Source organism: Callospermophilus lateralis, chromosome 4 (assembly GCF_048772815.1).
Source record: "Callospermophilus lateralis isolate mCalLat2 chromosome 4, mCalLat2.hap1, whole genome shotgun sequence".
NCBI classification, from domain to species: Eukaryota; Metazoa; Chordata; class Mammalia; order Rodentia; family Sciuridae; genus Callospermophilus; species Callospermophilus lateralis.
Window position 1 is genome coordinate 142,954,897 of NC_135308.1, and position 20,762 is coordinate 142,975,658.

Below are 20,762 nucleotides of genomic sequence, written 5' to 3' on the forward strand. Positions count from 1 at the left end.
AGTAAGGTGAGTAAGAGCTCTCTATTAGGTACCCATTAAAAATGACACCACCTTGCTCCAAACCAAAGCAACAAGGAGCTGGGGAAGGGCCTGGATTCTACCCCCACCAACGCAAAAACAAAAGCAGAGCAATAAAACGTACACAAACTAAAACAAGACCCCCAAATTACTCATCTTTAGATTTCACATCTTACCTCACTTGCAGCATATGTATACAACACTTTATTTTTTATGACAAACCACAAGTGTTTCCATGGTTTCTTATTGCCCTTTGATCTGTACAAATAGCCACTCATAGAAGAATCTTCTGTGTTTGCTGATACCTGTAAGTAAGCCCCATACATAGTTTAATGGTTTTTGGACAAATTGTAAAGAACAGCAAAGTTGGTTGTAATCATTAAGAATTAATAGCAATCACCATAACAACAGAATCTTTCAGAATGAAATTGTACATTTTCAAAGTCTGCTACAATACAAATTTGCATGAGCATAAAAACCCTTGCTCTTAGAAACAAGTTCTAGAACTTTACCTATTACCATGCTTGCACGCGCGTGTGTGTGTGTGTGTGTGTGTGTGTGTGTGTGTCTGTCTGTCTGTCTGTGTTAGTAGGATCCTCTGTATTTTCTGATTTGGTAGGAGAAGAAAAATAACCCAGAAGCCTTCCATGTTTTTTTCTGAAGATGCATTTTGGGACTGCATATGTTATCTACTGCTTTTCTTGCAAATATTAGGGGGAAATTATTTAAATCGTTAACTCCATTCCTGAAGTAACTTTTTGGACTTCTAAAAACCATTCAATGAATAGTAAGTAGAAAATCCCCTCACCCCCAATGAGGATCTAACCCAGGGCCTTACAATGCTAGACAAGCACTCTATCATTGAGATAAAAAGCCTGAAAATTCTATTAATGGAGGTTGTTTTAAGGATCAATCTTGCTCCCCAAACTATGTTCTGAAAGAGAAGAAGCTATTGAGGCATGGTGGTACATGCCTGAAATTCTAGTTACTCTGGAGGCAGGAGGATCATGATTAGTTCAAGGTCAGCTTGTACAACTTAGACCTGATCTCAAAATACAATAAATAAAGACTGAAGATGTAGCTCAATGTAGAGTGCTGGCATAGCATGTGTGAAGCCCTAGGTTCAATTCCCAGTACAAAATCAAAAGGAAGAAGAAAAGAAACAGCAGCATATTTTTGTTTTATAAAAGTTGAAAATGCACCTGGGGTTGTGGCTCAGTGGTAGAGCACTTGTCTAGCATGTGTGAGGCACTGGGTTCAATTCTCAGCACCACATATAAATAAATAAAATAAAGAAGGTTTATCAGTATATATATGTATATATATAAAGTTGAAGATGTTCAAATTTTTATGCAAAAAAGCATCAGTGATTATAATCTGGCAATTTAAAGTGCTTTTTTTTTTTTTTTAAATCATGTTTAGGATTCGCCTTATTAGAAGTGTGGCAGGCAGACTCTGTGCGTGTGTGTGGTTGTGTATGTGTGGGTGTGTTGCTGGGAATCCTCATGGCCCATAGGCAAGCACTCTACCAGTGAGCTACACCTTAGCCAGGTGGGTAGACTCTTAAGGTGACCTCCTATGATCCTTGTCTCTGACAGTCACAGTGTCGTGCTTCCTCCTATTGAGCAAGGACAGAACCTATGACTTACTTCTAATGAAAAGAATCTGATGGGGGGTGGGAAAAGGAAAGACAGTAGAATAAATTGGACATAACTCTCTTATGTTCATATCTGAATATTCGACCTGTGTAACTCTACATCATGTATAACCACCAAAAGTGGGAATTTATAGTTCATGTATGTATGATACATCAAAATACATCCCACTGTCATGTATAACTCAAAAGAACAAATAAAAAAAATCTGATGAAGGTGATGGGATGTCACCTCATGATTATGCTACATTATATAAGACTCCCTCAAGCTAGAAAACTGACCACAGAAACTTTTCCCTTTGTAGTTATGTTGAAAGGTCCACTGGCAAGGGGCTGAGGGTGATCACTAGCAGAAAGTAGCTTCTTAAGAAGCTAGGCTTTCAGTCTGCAACAGCAAGGAAATGAATTCTCCAAAAAACCTGAAAGAGCTCTAAAACAGCCCCTTTCCCAGTTGAAGTTCCAAATGAGAATTCAACACTGGCCAAACCTTGATTATGGTGCTGCAGAAGTCCCACCTAAAACATGCCTGGACTCCTGAGATAGTAAATGCATGTTATTTCAAACTACCAAGTTTGTGGTAATTTGTTATACAGCTATAGAAAACTATCATGGGAGGGGGGCGGTGAGAGGGGTTCTTTAATTTTATATTTGTAGTGCCAGGGCCTTGTTCATGCTAGGTAAGTGTCCTACTGCTACCCAGACTTGTGAATTTTATTTTATCTAAATTTTTTTTTTTATGGTACTGGGAATTGAACCTAGGGATGTTTTACTATTGAACTATATCCCCAGCCCTTTTTATTTTTTATTTTGAGATAGGGTCTTACTGAGTTACTAACTTGTTACTAATCAAAAGTTACTTGAACTTTTGATTCTCCTGCCTCAGTCTCCCAAGTAGTTGGGATTACATGTACACACCACTGTGCCTGACTAGCCCTGTGAATTTTAAAAGTATATCTTTAATTATGCATTAATGGATGAATTATATGAACTTCTTCTTTTTTTTTTTAGAGAGAGTGAGAGAGAGAGAGAGAGAGAGAGAGAGAGAGAGAGAGAGAGAATTTTTTAATATTTATTTTTTAGTTTTCGGCAGACACAACATCTTTGTTTGTATGTGGTGCTGAGGATCGAACCTGGGCCGCATGCATGCCAGGCAAGCGTGCGCGCTACCGCTTGAGCCACATCCCCAGCCCTATATGAACTTCTTATAAATTTCACAAAAGGATTATATATTGTTTAGTGGAAATTTTAAGATCTAACACTAAGTTACAAATGTCAATTAAGTGAAAGTAGACTTATGTAAAAAAAAAAAAAGCATCCTTTAAAAGTCTATCAAGTAGGGCTGGGGTTTTGGCTCAGTGGCAGAGAGCTTGCCTGCACATGTGACGTACTGGGTTCAATCCTTAGCATCACAGACAAATAAATGATTGTGGCTCAGTGGTAGAGTGCTCGCCTAGCATGCATGAGGCCCTGGGTTTGAACCTCAGCACCACATAAATGTAAAATAAAGATATATGCCCACCTAAAACTAAAAAAATAAATATTTTTTAAAAAATAAAAAATAAATAATACTCAAGGAGCAGTCTGTCATTACTAAGGGTACCAAGAATCTGAATGTAATTCTAAAACAGAGGGTTTTCTACAAATTTTCTAATTTCACTGGAATAAGGGCTGGGATGCATGTAGCTCATTGGTTAAAGTGCTTATCTAGCATGTGTGAGGCCCTGAGTTCAATTCCCAGTACCACAAAACAAAACAAAACTTCTCAGTTTGTCAAAAAGTTAAACATAGAATTATCATATGACCAAGCAAGTCCATTCCTAAGCATAAACCTAAGATATATGAAAATATATGTCTACACAAAAATCTGTACATAGATGTTCATAGTCCGTAAGAGCCAAAAGGTGGAAAGATCTCAAATGTTCATCAAGGGATGAATGGATAAACTGTGGAATACAGATAAAATGAAATATCATTCAGACATAAAAGAAATGAAGTGGGGCTGGAGTTGTGGCTCAGTGGTAGAGCACTTGCCTGGCATGTGTGAGGTCCTGGGTTCAATCCTCAGCACCACATATAAGTAAATAAATAAAATAAAACATATTAAACTAAAACATATTAAAAAAAAAGAAATGACATGCATGATACATGCTATAATACTGACCCATGCTGTAATTTTGACAAACCTTGAAAACACTGTGGTAAGTGAAAAGAACCTGGACATGAAAGTCACATAGTCTACAATTTCTTTTTCATGATATAACCAGAATAGGCAACTCCAGAGAGACAGAAGCAGATTAGAGGTTGCTAGAGGGTGGGAGGAGGGGAAAAGGGACTGATTACTGAATGTACAAAGAGTGTTTATATGGAATGATGAAGAGGTTTTGAAACTAGAAAGATATCGTGGTTACCCAACATTTCGAGCACACTGAATGCCACTAACTGTATACTTTAAAATGGGTAATTACATGTTATGTGAATTTCACTTCAATTAAGTGAAACAAAACCAAAGAACATAGCTTCCCAAGGAAAATACTATAGTTTGATGTTTACAGCACTTAAATATACATATTAACTTCTCCGGTATGACTGTAAAGGTCAAAGAAGTAGCTCTCAAACATTAGCACGCATGTGAATCACCAGGGTGCTTGTTAGAATTTCTGATTTTATAGACTTTGGGTGAGGCCTGAGAATTTCCAAGTTCTCAGGAGATACTGATGCAACTGGTCTCAGAGCCACTTAGAAAATCAGTTGACTAAAGGAAGAAATGGCTGTATTCAAGAACTGGAGGGCAGCATAAAACAGGACTAAAGTTAGACTGAATCTAGGCTATACTCTAAAGAGTTTTGTAACCAATGCTGACAAATTTCAACTGAAGACGGGAGCAAATTGAAAGAATTGTATTTAGAAACTAGTATGACATTGGAGAAGTTAAAAATTATAGAGAATTGAGAACCACTTCAATTGATTAAGAAACTTAAGGCAGGTAGGTTATTTATTTATTTTATTCATCCATTCATTCATTTATTTATAAACAAAGGGTCTTGTTGTTTTGCCCAGGCTGGCCCCAAACTCCTGGGCTGAAGGGATCCTTCCTCCTCAGCTTCCCAAGTAGCTGGGACCTCAAGTGTGAATAACAGCACATGGCAAGAACCTCAAAGTTATGAATGCAGGTTTATATTTGGGAACTGAGGGATAGAAGAGACAGTTTAGAGGTGCTCACTAAATTGGCTTAACCAGTTTCACATAAAGGTTGGCAATTAGAAACTTCAAATCCTTACTATTTCATCAGATAAGTTATCAATCACTTCAACTGGGACTATACCTTTAGTTTTACCTATGAATCATGATCCTCATCAAATTTTTAGAGTTGTTTGCTTCCACTTTGTATAACAGAACACCTTCATGGTAAACAAGCAGGAGAATCAAAAACCCTAGTCAGATCTGGGGTTGGTGGCATGTACCTACAGTCCCAGCTACTTGGGAGACTGAGGCAGGAGGACCCCTTAAGCACAGGAGTTTGGGGCTAGCCTAGGCAACATAGTGAGACCGCATGTCAAAACAAAACAGCTGGGTATGGCAGCACACACCTGTAATCCCAGTGACTTGGGAGGTTAAGGCAAGAAATGACAAGTTAGAGGCCAGCCTCAGCAGTTTAGCAAGATCCTGCCTCAAAATAAAAATAAAAAGGGTTGGGATGTAAATCAGTAGTAAAGTGGCCCTGGGTTCAATCCCCAGTACCAAAACAACAACGACAACAACAACAGATAAAAGCTACCAGCTCTGTGGGCTATAATACTAGCACAAGAGGAACTAATGAATAATTAATTGTGATGGGAGGGGCCAGAATGGCAATGCTGTCTGCTCTCTGGCACTTGTTGATTGACACTTACATTTGAGGAACTATGACAAGGTATCAGTGTTGCCTGTGGATTTTACTGCTGGCAGATGCTGCTATGACTGTTTAATAAAATTTTCTTTGTTACCAGGGTTTTTTTTTTAATATATATATTTTTAGTTGTTGATAGACGATTATTTTACGTCTATGTGGTGCTGAGAATCGAACCCAGTGCTTCACACATGCCAGGCAAGTGTGCTACCATTGAGCCCCAGCCCCAGCCTGACTATTTAAAAATTTAAGATTAAAGGATGCCAACAAATAACAAATTATGTAAATCACTAAATGCTAACAAAGGGCCCCCATTATTCTATGAACTCCTTCCCTCTGGAAAGAAGCCTCTTGAAGTAATTTTAAAAATTCAAATGTGTTCATCTTAGCTTTATTCTCTATCATTACTATAAAAGGTTCTCTGAAACTTTCAACAGCCATTTTCTAAATGACTCAGGTCATAAGGGAGACCAAGCAAGATTGTAAGAAATCAGCCATCTCCATCACCAGTATTAAAATTCATATTTTAATAGCAATGGGAAATGACATCCTCCTTTATGAAATAAAAACAGCATGTTATGTGCATATGAATAATTCAACCTCTATCTCATTATAAGTTTAATGGAAACACTTACTTCTTTGAGAGCGGCTGGGATTTTTTTCTGTTTCCTCCCTGATGGAATACTATGTAAGACTGATGATAAGGCACTTGAAGGAGATTTGTGATTCCCAGGAGATCCAACTTTAGGGGAGTGCTGGCGATCTACAACAAACCAGATACACTTATGTAGCCAATGGTGAGGGGCACTCTGCGCTTCAACTTAATTCAAATCAATAAACACATTGTACAAAATAGCCATAAAAGGATGCTTGAGAAATGGATGACATCCATGGCCCTGGAGAAAGGAAGATGACTGCTGAGAGCTGAGTGAGAGGAAGACTCCACTGTCTGATTTTCTACTTTTTGAAATTTAAACCACGTGAAGAAATTATCCTTTTGTGCCTTTAGAATTCTGAAACATATGAATGTCCTGCCAAATGGAAAAAATATCCCCCCCCCAAAACTTCCCTACTGCCTTAAAAAATACCTAACTTTGTTCAGTGTCTAGATACTTAACCAAGTAACAACATTACAATGAACAAGGTACTAAAGAGGAGCTCTGTAGGATACAAAGGGGGGAACAATTAATTCTGACTGCAAAGGAAACCCTAGGAAGAGAAGGAGACATTTACATTGGACACTGAGGCGTAAGTAGTTTGCCAGGTGTAAGAGGGGGGAGAACACTCCACACAGAAGTCAGTGTGAGCAACTGCATTATAAAATAAGGAAGCTAGGAAAAAAGGGACCTGGAATGCTCTTTAGGTTGGGTGTGTCAAGACCAGATCAAATTTAGAAATTAAATCTGGCAGTAGTCAGGAGAGATTTGTAACAAGGAAAACTCATAAAGAAAATTATTAAAGTAATTTAGACCTCATTAGGACTGATACAAAATCAACACAGACTATTTGAGAAGAAGCTGACAAGATTTAATAACCAAATAGGTGTGGATGATTAGAAAGGAAGATTCAAAGATGAATTTTGAATGTCTACAGTTCATACTATGGGTTCAAAGAACAAAGGGAGGAACAGAAAGGCTGGCAAAGGAACAGGGGATGTGTCTACATGGAAAATGTACAGACTACAATGTACTGTTAATTCACAAATACATGGATTCTGAAACAGGATGTCATCTACTTTTTTTTTTTTTCCCACATAGATATTCCTATCTGCTGAGGAGAAGTTATTTTTCATGGACATAAAGGACAATCTTTTCAAGATTTAGATTCTATATGTTTCAGAAATTTAATTACATTTCCCCATCCAAAATGTAGACTTGAATGGTCCTACTTGCATTCGCTTGGCCTGGAGGATGCCTGAAAATAACTAGAGGACATGTATGAAGCATCATTTTGTATTTGTTCAAAAATCTACAATAAAATCTCATTAAAAGTGTTACCAGGCATGTTTCCATAGAGCATGACTTTATAAATAGTTAGAAAATGATTCTTACCAGCACACTATTATGGGAAACAAGAAACTTCAAAATAACTTGCAAGTTAAAGTTCCCGTTTGTTTTAAGTATTTAATTTTGTAATTTTATACAATTGGTTTTCTTAGCAAAACATTTTCACACTGTAAAAACAAATTTCAGTCCAACTTTTCTTGGAAATTACCACAAAGTATGAGTTAAGAAACCTTAATACTAATTTTAAGACAAGCATCAACAATGCTAATGTACCAAAGATAATTCTTTCAGAAGCCTATTGGAAAGCATCTAGGGAAAAATGGAATTTCTGGTCAAATCTTTCCTTATACATTACCTAGTTTCTGCAACTCTTGGAAACAGTGTTCACATACTCTTGCTGGCTGATTTTTCAGGTAATCTAAGCCATACTTATTTGATGAACAAGCTTGGCATACAATCTGAAAACACATTACAATTATTTTGTTTAGAATAACTTTTGTTTCAAGTCTTACAGCACTGTCCACTTTTCAAAACAGTTACATGCTCAAGTTCTCTTACTTAACCTCATGGAGTTCAGGCATACAGTGGACTAGCATGTGATATCACACTTGAAAGACAGAGAGGCCACAAATCATCACGGAGCAACTACTATGTAAAATAATGCAGTCAAAGAGCTAATATGCATCAAGTGCTTAGAACAGTGCCTAGCATGCAGTAAGTCCTGATAGCTGCACTGACCATTACCATCATCATCACCATCACAGCTGCAGCAATGACTACTTCTATGCTCCTCTGCCAAGTGTCTGGCTCCGTACCAAGTGCTCTCTAAATGGGACCTTGTTCCTTGTTTAATCATTTTCTTTTTTTGGTACTAGGGATTGAATTTAAGGGCACCCAATCACTGAGCCACATCCCCATCCCTATTTTTTGTATTTTATTTAGAAACAGGGTCTCACTGAGTTGCTTAGTGCCCCGCATTTGCTGAGGCTGGGCTGGCTCTGAATTCATGATCAAAGCCTGCCTCAGCCTCCCAAGCTGATTACAGGCATACGCCACCGCACCTGGCTTGTTTAATCTTTAGAGTAATGTGGATATCATTGTTATTAAGCTCACATTACTGATGTCAAGAAGGCTTATGCTACAGTTTGGATCTGGAAAGTACCCCAAAGGCCTATGATTGAAAGCACTGGTCCCCAGATTGGGTGTATTGGGAGTAGTGGAACCTGTAAAAGAGGGGGCCTCATGGGAGGTTTTAAGTGATGGAGGGTATGTCCTCATAGGAAATTGTGGAACCCTGATCTCTTCCTCTTTTTTAAAATGCTTTTCCTGGCCATGAACAGTAAACAGCTGAGGTGAATAGGTTTTCTCTGCCGTATGCTCTGCTCCTACTCCCACCATGATGCGCCACCACGGGCAAACCATGAGCCTCCAAATAAACCTTTTCTCTTTTTAAGTTGATTTTTTCCAGGTATTTGTTACTGCAATGGAAAGCTGACTAAAAAAACTAATAAGTGTCATTAGGGATAATTTGACCACTGGAAGTTCCCCTTGCTATATACTTAGTATGTAGACAGAGGTGGTTTAAATAGCTAGCTATAAATGTGAGGATCGTTTAATCATGGATTTGTTAGTTTGGGTTTCTGAATGTAAGTTCTCTATTACTAACATCAGAAAGTACATTTAGGGTGAGAGGAGGGAAGTTCCCTAACAAGATTTCCCTTCCCTTGTTCCTAAATATTTAGAGAAGACAATATCCATGTTTTCTACCACAACCATCTTGGTTATTTTTTCTTTTTCTGTGATGACTGCAGGGGTTTCTGGGGCGGAATATGCTTCCCCACTGTGCACAGCCTAGCGAGAGGAGAAATCACAATGCAGATGGGTTGTCCTCTCTGACCTTTCCACAGGCCCGGCAGTGGTGTCGTCTCCAGGTCAGAGTAAATTCGCTTGTGCAGATCATACACATTGTGGCTCTGGTATCAGGAATCCAGATGGGAGCCTTTGATCCAAGGGGACTAACTTCATCTTTATTTTCTGAGTCAGCCTGCGGGAAAAGAATGACTTCTGATTACCTCCATGCACACAGCCTGCGACAGAATGGAGGCTTTTTTAGCCAGTGGCGATGCCGTCTCTGTCCCTGGGTGCTGATAGTATCATTAAAGATATAGGAGGAGGGGCTGGGGTTGTGGCTCAGTGGTAGAGTGCTTGCCTCATATGTGCGAAGCACTGGGTTCAATTCTCAGCCCCACATATAGATAAATGAATAAAATAAAAGTCCATCAACACTAAAAAATATTTTTAAAAAAAGATGTAGGAGGAAACATGGGCTATTCTATTTTTTGTGTTCTCAGGATATTGAGGTTAGCTATATTCTAAAAACCCTCTTACTGCAAAATTAACTTTAAAAGTGGGATAACAGCTGATTAGCTTCTTCCTTAAACTGTTTTGTACTTCCTAAATTTCCTACAATGGGGACTAGGGGTATAACTCAGTACAAAGCATGTGTTCAGCATACATGAGGCCATGGATTCCTCCCTAGCAACATACACACACACACACACACACACACACACACACAGAGTAAATAAATAAATTTCCTACAATTAAGTTTTATAACTAGAAAAAAACAAGAGTATGCTACATGTTACCACAGACTCCCAGTTAGACATTCACAGATGGATAAACATGTACTGCTAAAATTAGACACCCACCTCTGATCCTCCTCTGCAACATGTTGCTTCACTAAACCCCTGTGACATGTTTCTTTAAGGTAAAAAACTGTTTGAAGTACACTGAAAAAAGAAACAAGGAAAGATAATACCTCCTCGAGACTCCTACTAGGACAGAAGGTGGTTCTTTTCTTGGCATACTCTTCTATTGACCTGGAAATTGCTTCTAGCCATTCATCCCTTTCAGTGGCAGAACTGTTGGGGGCAAGAGAAGGTTCCATCAACCAGATGTCAGCTTTGACTTTTTGCCTTTTTCTTGCTTCTGTTAGTTCTCCCATGGCAACCAACTCCACCACCCTCCAACGCTACTTGTCAAAAGCAGCAACTTGGAGGTTTATGTGAACAAATAATCAGAGCAGGCAATAGGAAACCCAAAGCATTTTAGCGAAGGCAATGCTTTTGTCCTTTCTAAAAGTACTGCATTATATTAAGTAGCTTCTGAAGTCTCCTAAATTTACAAGTATCTTTGTTTGGTTTATGGGCTAACTGTCCCAATTCATAATTATAATTATTTACATAACCAAAGAGTTTCCTAAGACATAATCCTAGAATTTAGAAATATACCAAGAAATTCTGTTTCAAACACCTACATATAGCACAGAATATTAAATACCTTTAGATTATTAACATATTACCAAAAATTTCTAGAAAGGATAGCGAGGTGAAGGGAATATATTTTTAATATCATAAAACAGATGGTAAAAAAAAAAATAAAAAATAAAAAAAAACCACAGATATTGAAGGAATGTTAATAAGGGAAAAAGCCCACGGCTGTTTTGAGGGCTCCTCTCCCTACTTGGCCACCAGGTTTTCTGTTCCTTCCTCCGAATCATCAGGTGTATCTTTAACTCAACTCTAATGGAAATGGGCCAAAAAAGGGAAAGCCTTCCAGAAAAGGGCATTCTTGTTCTGCAGTTTCGCTACCATGCCTTGCCCCCCAAAACTCTGTCATAACTTCCATTCATCACTGGCATCAGGACATTTAAGAAGCTATTTAAAAATTTTTGTTTGGCATATTTAAAACTGAGAGGCATATATTAAGTAACATAAATAGGAATAAATATATTAATTTATACATATACATGGGGGGAAGAGAGAAGGAATGGGAGAGACAGACTTTAACAATCAACTTAAAAATCCATCATAATTAAATAAAATCCATTCATTATAGATTTGTGGCTGTGTAAGAAAATGTCCACTTTCTAAAATACTTTAGAAAATCATAAATTAGAAAACTGAATAGCACCGGGCATGGTGGTGCACTCCTGTAATCTCTGCAACTCGGGAGACTGAGGCAAGAGGATGGCAAGTTAGAGGACAGCCTGGGCAACTTGGCAAGACTCTATCTCAAAAATAAAAATAAAAAGGAATAGAAACATAGTTTAGTGGTAAAGTACTCCTGGGTTCAATTCCCAATACCAGGAAAATAAAAAAAAAAAAAGAAAGAAAGAAAATTATGCAGCAATCTTGATGATTTTTGCATCAAGTGATTAAATGCAGTATAGTATATTAGTCACTATAATTTTAAGTATAAAAACTCCATCATAAGTAATGGCACATAAAGGGCTGGGGTTATGGCTCAGTGGTAGAGCACTCGCCTAGCACATGTGAGGTCCTGGGTTCGATCCTCAGCACCACATAAAAATAAAATAAAGATAAGTAATGGCACGTATAAACATACAATGCTGCATTGAATTTTTTTCACAGGGTTGGGAATTGAATCTAGGTCCTTGCCTATATTAAGCAAGTGCTCTACCACTGAGCTGTATTCCCAGCCCCCTTAAAACTATATTTTGAAAGGCCCAGAGCAGATCAAGAAGATACTAGAAACCACTCATCTTTTATACAATAATCACTCTCAGAAATGTACCTCCCTATTAAATAGCTTTGAGTGCCATTTAGAATATTCAGTAGTAAGTATATAAAAAGGTAGGAATACGGTTTACAAAAAAAAAAAGTTTAAAACTAATATATTTTTCAAATATCCATTACACACAAAGAACAAAACAACAAACAAAAAGAAACACCTCTCTCTAAACTAAACCTACCTCAGTTATCTCTACTATTCTAGCATTACTGCCCCAAACAGCTACTATCTACTAATGAGTATATGTCAGCCTGTAAGAGTACTTCCAAATGTCATCATGCCTCACCCTCAGAGTGACCCTATGGGATAGATACTGAATCTCACACACACCCATCTCCCCTCTATGACAGCATCACTCATCATCTCCATTTACTGATAAGGAAACTGAAGATTAGCTATGTTAGATAACTGACTTTATAGACAACAGGCTACTACCTCATAAGCTGGTATTAGACCTAAGTGTAATTTAAGACTGAACCCTTCACAATCGGGTCATTGCCAGCTTGTTCAAGTTCTTTGATGGACTACACTATGGCGACACATGCTCAGGCTTCTAGGCAAACATTCATATGATATTACTATCTCTCCCTCCCTCCCCCTGGCTCTTTACTGGAAGAAGTAACAGAAAACAGAGGCAGATGGCTAATTTGAGAATGGCTGTCGGATTTTTCTGGAGCCCTGGGAGCCTGTGGAAAGTGACTCAACTGTGCAAATCATGTCACATATGCTGTTTTCTCATTTAATCATTCCTGGCTCTCTCCTGTGTGGGGTCTGCCAAGACGATGTTTACCAGCTCTTGATAACACTTCCCTCACAGACCACACACACTTGCCCACAGCATCCAGAGGAGACATTCAGGCTCTCTTTTTGTAACATGATTAGTCGAAGAATAGGCATCTTTCTTGGACTGGGAAATGGGACATTCTTTTGTAGAATTTGTATAGAACTAGAATTCAAAGTTCTGTCAAGTGAGTACCATTTTTCTGTTAATTGAGATGAATTACCAAGGGGAAAAAACTCTTCAATCAAAGGGACTGCTGGTGCATTAGACAAAGCCACACCACTTTTTGTACTAACTGTGGGATGCTACTGTGAGGTTCAAAGACTAGACATCACTTTGAAGCATATGAGTAACATTTACAGGAAAAATATTAAGGGCCAGAAACTGGGCACACATAACACACCTCACTTTTAAAGGCTCACATCCAACTGAGACGAGAAAAGCAAATAAAATAAGATAGAACAAATGTAAGGCCGATAAATAACAGAAGGGATAAATTACTTATTTAGGTGTCAGGGAAGGTTGCAGAGGTGATGACCAAGTTAGAACTTGAAGAATTACAAGAGTTAGACAGGGAACTGCAGTCTTTCTGTACAGCCTCATTAAAGTCTTCTAGCTTTATTTATCATCCCAACTGATGACACCCAAATGAATACCTGTAGCCAAGGCTTCCTCCTGACGTCCAGATCCTTACAAAAACTATTCCGACAGCTCCACGCAGACCTTCCTCGCATTTAATGTGCATTTCTGAAACTAAATGCCTGACTTCCCCCTGAAGCTGCTCCTTTCTCAGCGTTCCTCTGCATAATGAGTGGTCCCACCATATACAGACTGGAGACTCCTGAGGAATAACTCCTTTCTCTCATATCCACATCCAATTAAATGCTTCCTTTAGTCCACCTCCCAACTGTGTTCTCAGTAGCACATCACTCCCTGGTATAAACTATTCAGTGGCTTCCTGTGGCTCTTAAGCTAAAGACCCAAATCCATAAGGTGATTCTGCAAAATCTATCCCACTTGTCCTTCCAGGCTGATCACTCTCCTTGTCATGTTCTAGCTCATGCCACACTGGCCTTTCAGTTCTTTGAATACTCCATGCTCCCTTTTGTCTTGGGATCTTCATACTCATTGTTTCTAATGACCAGGAGGCTCTTCCAGCACCTACTCATCCTTCTTAAGTCAATATGCACAGCAAGCCTGTGGGGATTGTCCTCCTATCCTCTCTCAAAAAATCTAGCTCAAGCTCCTTTGTTTTATAGTTTCATAGTACCTAGGACTTCTCCTGTGTACTATTAATCACAATAAAACCTACTAGTGGTGATAGTTGCTAAGTCTTTCATTTGTCTTCCCTAATGAAATGTAAGCTTCCTGAAGGAAGGGACTTTTTAATTACCCATTGTATCCTGATGCCTACTGCAATGCCTGCCAGGCTTGAGGAACCAAATTACTTACTGAATGAAGGAGTGAATTCCAGGTGGGGTAGCCACCTGGGCAAGGCAGAAAGATAGTAGCATGCATGGAGACTGTAAACTTTGACTTCTCTCTAGAAAGTACTATATGGCACCTTCTTCTTCTATAAGGCTGTTTCATCTACTTTAAAAATCTAGCAGGGCCCAGATGTGGTGGTGCATATCTGTAATACCAGTGGCTCAGGAGACTGAGGCAGGAGGATCACAAGTTCAAAGGTAGCCTCAGCAACTTGGTGAGGCCCTAAGCAACTCAGCAAGATACTATCTCAAAAAATAAAAAGTGGGGCTGGGAATGTGGCTCAGTGGTTAGGTGCCTCTGAGTTCAATCCCCAGTAGCAAAACAACAGGTTTGTTTGTTTTTTTTTTTTGCCTGCAATCCCAATGACTTGGTTGAGGCAGGAGGATCTCAAGTTCAAGGCCAGCCCCTGTAAGTTAGCAAGGCCCAAAGCAATTTAGTGTGACTCTGTGTCAAAATAAAATGAAAACAGCTGGAAATGGGACTCAGTGGTAAAGTACCTGGATGCAATCCATAGTACCCCCAAAACAAAACACAAACAAACAAAACTTCCCTGTCGTGTTGTGTAGCTGCCTTCATCTTTACCTCAGCTAGATCTCAGCTAGACCTTCTAGATAACTTGCAGCAGATTCTCCAGCAGCACTTGCTGCTTCACCTTGTACTTTACGTTATAAAGATGCGTCTTTCCTTAAATTCATGAACTAACCTCTGTTAGTCACAAACTTTTCTTCTGTAGCTTCCTTACCTCTCTCAGCCTTCAAAGAATTAAAGAGAGTTAGGGCCTTTCTCTGGAGTAGGTTTTGGCTTAAAGCCTGTGGCAGGTTTGATCTTCTATCCAGACTACTCAAACTTTCTCCCTGTTGATAGGATTTCATGCATGCAACCACTGGAGCAGCACTTCGAGTTTCCTTTAAGAACTCTTTCTTTTCATTCATAGCCTGGTTAACTCACTTTTAGCCTGTCCTGGCTTTCAAGATACCTTCCTCACTAAACTTAGTCATTTTTAGCTTTTGATTTAAAATGAGATATGTGTGGCTCTTCCTTTCACTAGAACACTTAGAAGCTATTGTAGGGTTACTAATTAGTTTAACTTCAATATTGTTGTGTCTCAGTGAATATGGAGGCCCCATGAGAGTGACAGGGGTAGGGGAATGACAGGTCGATGGAAGAGTCAGAACACATACAACATTTATTCATTAAGTTTTCCATCTCATATGGGTATGTTCATGGTGCCCCAAAACAACACAACAGATCAAAGATTACTGATCACAGATTACCGCAATATATAAAAAAATAATGAAAAAAGTTTAAAATATTGAGAGGGCTGGTAGTGTAGCTCAGTAGGAGGGCACTTATCTAGCATGCACAAGGCTCTGGGTTCAATCCCTAGCATTGCAAAAATAAGTCAAGTCAAATCAAATCAAATATTGTAAGAACTGCCAAAATGTGAGTCAGAGACACAAAGTATGCACTTGCTGTCAGAAAAATAGCACTAACAAATTTCAGGTTGCCAAAAAATTTTAATTAGTAAAAAATGCAGTATCTGTGAAGCACAGTAAAGAGAGGTATGTCTGTATGAGTCACACAGCTTCAGTTTTCCTTACTGCTTGATTAACATTATGGTAGTATGTTTTGGTTAACACAAGTCATGGCAGATTTCAGTTTAAGGTAATTGGTATCATAAAAAACAATGCATTTAAAAGCAAAAGACTTCAAATTGTATCCTAGCTTCACCAGCTCTGTATCCATGAAAGGGAAACTCAACTTTTCTATAATTTGGCTTCCTCATTTTCAAGGTGCGATGACACCTACCTCATTCATTTGCTATGCCTTTAAATGAAATGTGAAAACTTTCTAGTAAACTATAAAGCACTAGTTATTTTTAAAAATCTTATGTTTCACTGTAAAAATATTTGAAATTGTCATGTTTGGATATGGAATGTCCTTCAAAGACCCATGTATTAACAGTTTGGTCCTTAGTGCTACCAGGAGGTAGTGAAACCTTTTAAGAGGTGGAACCTAGTGGAATAAAGCTAGGATTGGGATGTGCTCTTAAAGAGGATACTAGTACTCTGGCCCCTTCCTTTTTCTCTCACTTCCTGGCTGTGATGAGGTGGGCAGCCTCCTCTACCACATGCTCCCATCATAATGTGCTGCCTTACTATGGGCACTATAGCAATGAGTCCACAGACCAAAGAATGAAACCTCTGCAACTGTGAGCCAAAATAAATGTTTTTGTCTTCTAAGTTTATTTCTGACTGTTATTTGTTACAGTGATGGAAAGCTGACTGATACAGAAATAATCATTAAAAAAAAAAAAAAAATCAGTGAGGCTGGTAGTGGTAGCTCAGTGGTAGAGTGTTTGCTTAACACGTATGAGGCCCTGGACTGGAACTCTGGCACTATCAACAAAAACAAAAAGATCATTTTATAGCAGTATTGTCCTATTTGAGGGATATTTTTATCTTTGTGCTTCTATTATACTATTATATCAGTTGTCAGTCATTTATGTGCATGTAAGTCAACTTTGGAAAAAATCAGTTTTAGGAAAGAAAAGGAAGGAATAAAAAGTCTAATAAACAACCTAAATGTAAAAAAAAAAAAAAATGCAGGAGATATGACACTGTCTTACTGGCAAAAATTCATCTAAATGTGTACATTTAAAAAAAAATTTACCTGGCTGAGAGAATGAAGGAACGTTCAACACTTTCAATCTTTAATTCATTCTGATATGCTTCCTGGGTGGGTTTTCTGACCTGGAAGAAAGCATAAAAACCTGAGCAAACTCATCCTATTGTAAATTCCAACTCTGAATTGCAGCTGAAGTTGCCTAGTTGCTAACATCCAGGACCAACATTCCTACTCAGCTTGATCTCCATCTCCATCATCTAATCTCCATCACCTACTCTATGCTTCAGATGAATACCCACATCCAGGCCAAATTTCCCAAACCCAGGCCTTTGGTCACAATATTCCCCATATTCCAGTGTGGCCACCTATGAACCATACTTTAAGGCTCATTGGCTCTTCTGTCTTAGACTTCCTTGATTCTCCTCTTTCCTAGATGTCTATCAAAATATGCATCAAATGCATATGCACTATGCCCATCAAAAATGTGTGTTTATTTTATAAATTCCTAAATACCTTTCACTATGTCTTTACAGTGTTATTTATTACTGTCTACTGTATAGTGTATTATTTTTCTAACTGCGTACTCAATCATGCTGGGGAGGGAGGCTGAGGTATACAAAAAGAATCATTCTTCAACTCATCCTCCTACTTTTCATCAAACCTACTACCATGTTTTGTTTATAGTCATTCTCAATAAATATGGTAGAAATAAATTAATGCATGAGTGAACAAATGACATGAATGAACAAGCAGATGCATGAACAGTAGCATAAGGACGGAGAAGAGTTAATGACATGAGAAAGATGATTATCTTAGGGATTCTTCTCTGCATAGATAAACATGTCTGAGTAAAAAAAAAAAAAATGTTCTAGGGCTGGGGATGAAACTCAGTGTTAAAGTACTAGAGTCTAGCATGCAGGAGGCCCTGAATTTGATCTCCAGCACCACAAACAAATAAAGCAAAGCAAAACAAACGAACAAATACAAAAAACCTCTAACAGATGCACTGACCTTCATTCCAGCCAATGAGAGCATGTTGTTCAGTTTATACATCCCAGATTGTACTGGTGTTGTATACAACAGGGCATCATTAAACTGAAAGTAGAAATATTTCATAGGACAAATTACAGAAAGTAATACTAGCTACAATGATACTGATATGATAAAAAAAATAAAGGGAAAATATTACCACATGTTAATAGCTCTCTGAACAAAATACTTATGTTCTGCTGATATATTCTAAAACCATCTAAAATGTTTTAGGAGAATATTATTCAAAAGGCAATTTCTAGAAAATGTGTTTCCTTTCTAAGTTCTATAACAGATTTAAGGTTTTCTGAATTCTAAATCCCACCAAGGTTTCAATCTCCCTGAAAAAATAATTGATTTTTTAAAAACAGTTCTACCAATCTAGAAATTAAACTAAATTCCAAAAGAAAATCATTTTCTGATATGCATCATAACAGACCTTATTTTCTATACTTGAAATGAAACTAAGAAATATGGCCAAAGACTCCACTAAAACTGGTATTTGAATGTGTTGTGTTTGTGTGTTGTATATAAATGTCTTGTTACATTAAGCAATGACCGGACACATCAGAGCTACATGTGGCCTCTTACCAGGAAAAACATTCGGGGCTGCATGACCTTCCGGGATAGCTTCTTCAGAATTCCTTCTTTGAGAAAAACCTGATTCATCCAAGCAAAAACTCAGTTATTCCAACCATCGCATTACAATTGCAATATACATACAATTTCTTTTTCATTTTTCTTCCCTAAGAATTTTTTTTTTTTTTTTTTTTTTGTGGGAGCCTGGAACAACTAGGACAAATTTCCCTGTGACTTTTTATAGTCATGCCTTTTTTCTATTGTGGTGCTGGTGATCAAGCCCAGGTCCTCCTGCAAAAGCTCTATCACTGAGCTACAACCCTGCCCACCCCCAATATTTTTCTTTTTTAAACCCTGTAAGTCACTTAGAAACTGGACAAAAGGAAAGATTTTTAAAAAAAGCCAGAAAATAAAGGAAAACAAAAGAAGAATAGGATTAGATAAGCATACAAAGTTTCATAAATCATATATTGGCCCCAGGGGAACTATGTGGACTGATATGTAATTGAGTGCGTACTTAGTCCTGAGGCATATACAGCATCCAGATAACTGCATTTTGTAATTTTCCTGAATTCATTCCCGAGGCCACTTCTGTGCTCTATGAGGAGCATCAAAATATCAATTTTCTCCCTCCCTTCATAATCCTCTTTGCATCAAAGATTTTAAGAATAATTGACTTCAAAGCTGTGTGAGGTCAGCTGGTATTACAAAATAAAAATGATCCCATTAAATCATTTTATCGGGACTCTGTGGGGTCCCTTGCCTTTCTCCTAATTGAACTGGACTTCTTGTCATGGTGACTTACGTTATAAATGTTTTGAATGGATGGAGCAATCCATATTAGGTCAGCGAAGACAAACAATAATGAGTAACCTATTTTCATAACTAAAATAAAAATTAGCTACAGATGGTGCTTCAGTACGTGTTAAATTTGCAAAAGGTAGTCTATAACACTTACCCGTCCAGGCTGCACTATTTCATGGTGTCCATTTAAGCTGTACTGAATTTGCATAAGTTTCTGAAAGTTGTCCTAGAGAAAGACAATGTAGAGCACGTGAAGGCCCAGGTACCAGGCTGAACAGTGTACCAGTCAATGATAAGATACTTACTCCTTGCTTCATGGTGTCGTTGGCATGGTTTGCTACCTCTATTACAACTGCAAGGGCATCTAAAATAGAAGGGGGCTTTTGGTTATTACCATTGACACACACAGTTTGAAACATTAAGCATTTCTAGATGACAGAGCAGTTATTTCATAGCAACCAAACTCTGATGGAGCTGGGTTAACTTTGAGTAGGCAGAAACATAGACAATAAGGTTCAATCGGGGTGTATCCAAGGAAAACAAGCAAAACATAATACCTGTGAACAAAAATGAGCCACAGAGAGACTCTAAAGGGACAGGGTAGGTCATGTTTATCAATAATATAATTTCAGGGTTTCTTTGTGCTGGGATTTGTTGCCCTCTGGAAGTTTACAAGGGTTAGAATAGGATTTTCCCAGGAAGCAAAGGACCACATCAATATAGACTGTCACAGGGAAGAGGGATCATGAGAGACAAGGATCCTGGCATAGGAAACAAGAACTATGAGAAATATTTAAAAGGCTCAAGGGTAGGTGTATCTAACCTGATCCCAAGAGGTGTGGGTTAGAAAGAGAGAAATCTAAGATCTAATGTGCTTCCATGTGGCATTTCTGGAAGCACGTTAGATCTTAGGAACGTACAAATGTCATTTTTTGAGTTGGCCTATTCAGCTTCATGGATCAATCTATGTTTTATACTTTACATTTGCCTCTTGCCTTCTGCAGTCTTTTGCAAAGTATTTTTGAATACTCTGGCCTTATTACCTTTGGAACTGGATATAAAGGATAAAGTCTGCCTTTTGTCTGCTTTTGGGAAGTACTTGTTTTCCCATCCAAGGCAGTAGCACTCCCTAGGGACATGTGGACATGTGTAAAGACAACTTGTGGTCATCACAATGACCAGAAAGGTCACTGGCCTTTAGTGGGTAGAAGGCAGGGATTCTAAACACCCTGCAGTACTCAGAAATCCACAGAAAGAAGATTATCTTGTAAAATATGACAGTGGCATCATATG

General features: G+C 38.2%; 1 protein-coding gene across 2 annotated transcripts in view; it reads right to left on the reverse strand.

Moving 5' to 3' along the window:
- Positions 1 to 20,762, reverse strand: part of Fgd6 (FYVE, RhoGEF and PH domain containing 6) — a 120,524-nt gene that overhangs the window by 12,001 nt on the left and 87,761 nt on the right. For both annotated transcript variants that reach the window (XM_076854965.2, XM_076854964.2), the window contains exons 10-19: positions 19,775 to 19,833; positions 19,624 to 19,695; positions 18,678 to 18,746; positions 18,069 to 18,152; positions 17,103 to 17,182; positions 10,386 to 10,488; positions 9,462 to 9,608; positions 7,920 to 8,022; positions 6,194 to 6,321; positions 195 to 323 (exon numbers count right to left, since the gene is read on the reverse strand). In XM_076854965.2, the coding sequence (XP_076711080.1) occupies positions 195 to 323; positions 6,194 to 6,321; positions 7,920 to 8,022; positions 9,462 to 9,608; positions 10,386 to 10,488; positions 17,103 to 17,182; positions 18,069 to 18,152; positions 18,678 to 18,746; positions 19,624 to 19,695; positions 19,775 to 19,833 (974 nt within the window). The remainder of the gene's footprint in view (positions 1 to 194; positions 324 to 6,193; positions 6,322 to 7,919; positions 8,023 to 9,461; positions 9,609 to 10,385; positions 10,489 to 17,102; positions 17,183 to 18,068; positions 18,153 to 18,677; positions 18,747 to 19,623; positions 19,696 to 19,774; positions 19,834 to 20,762) is intronic.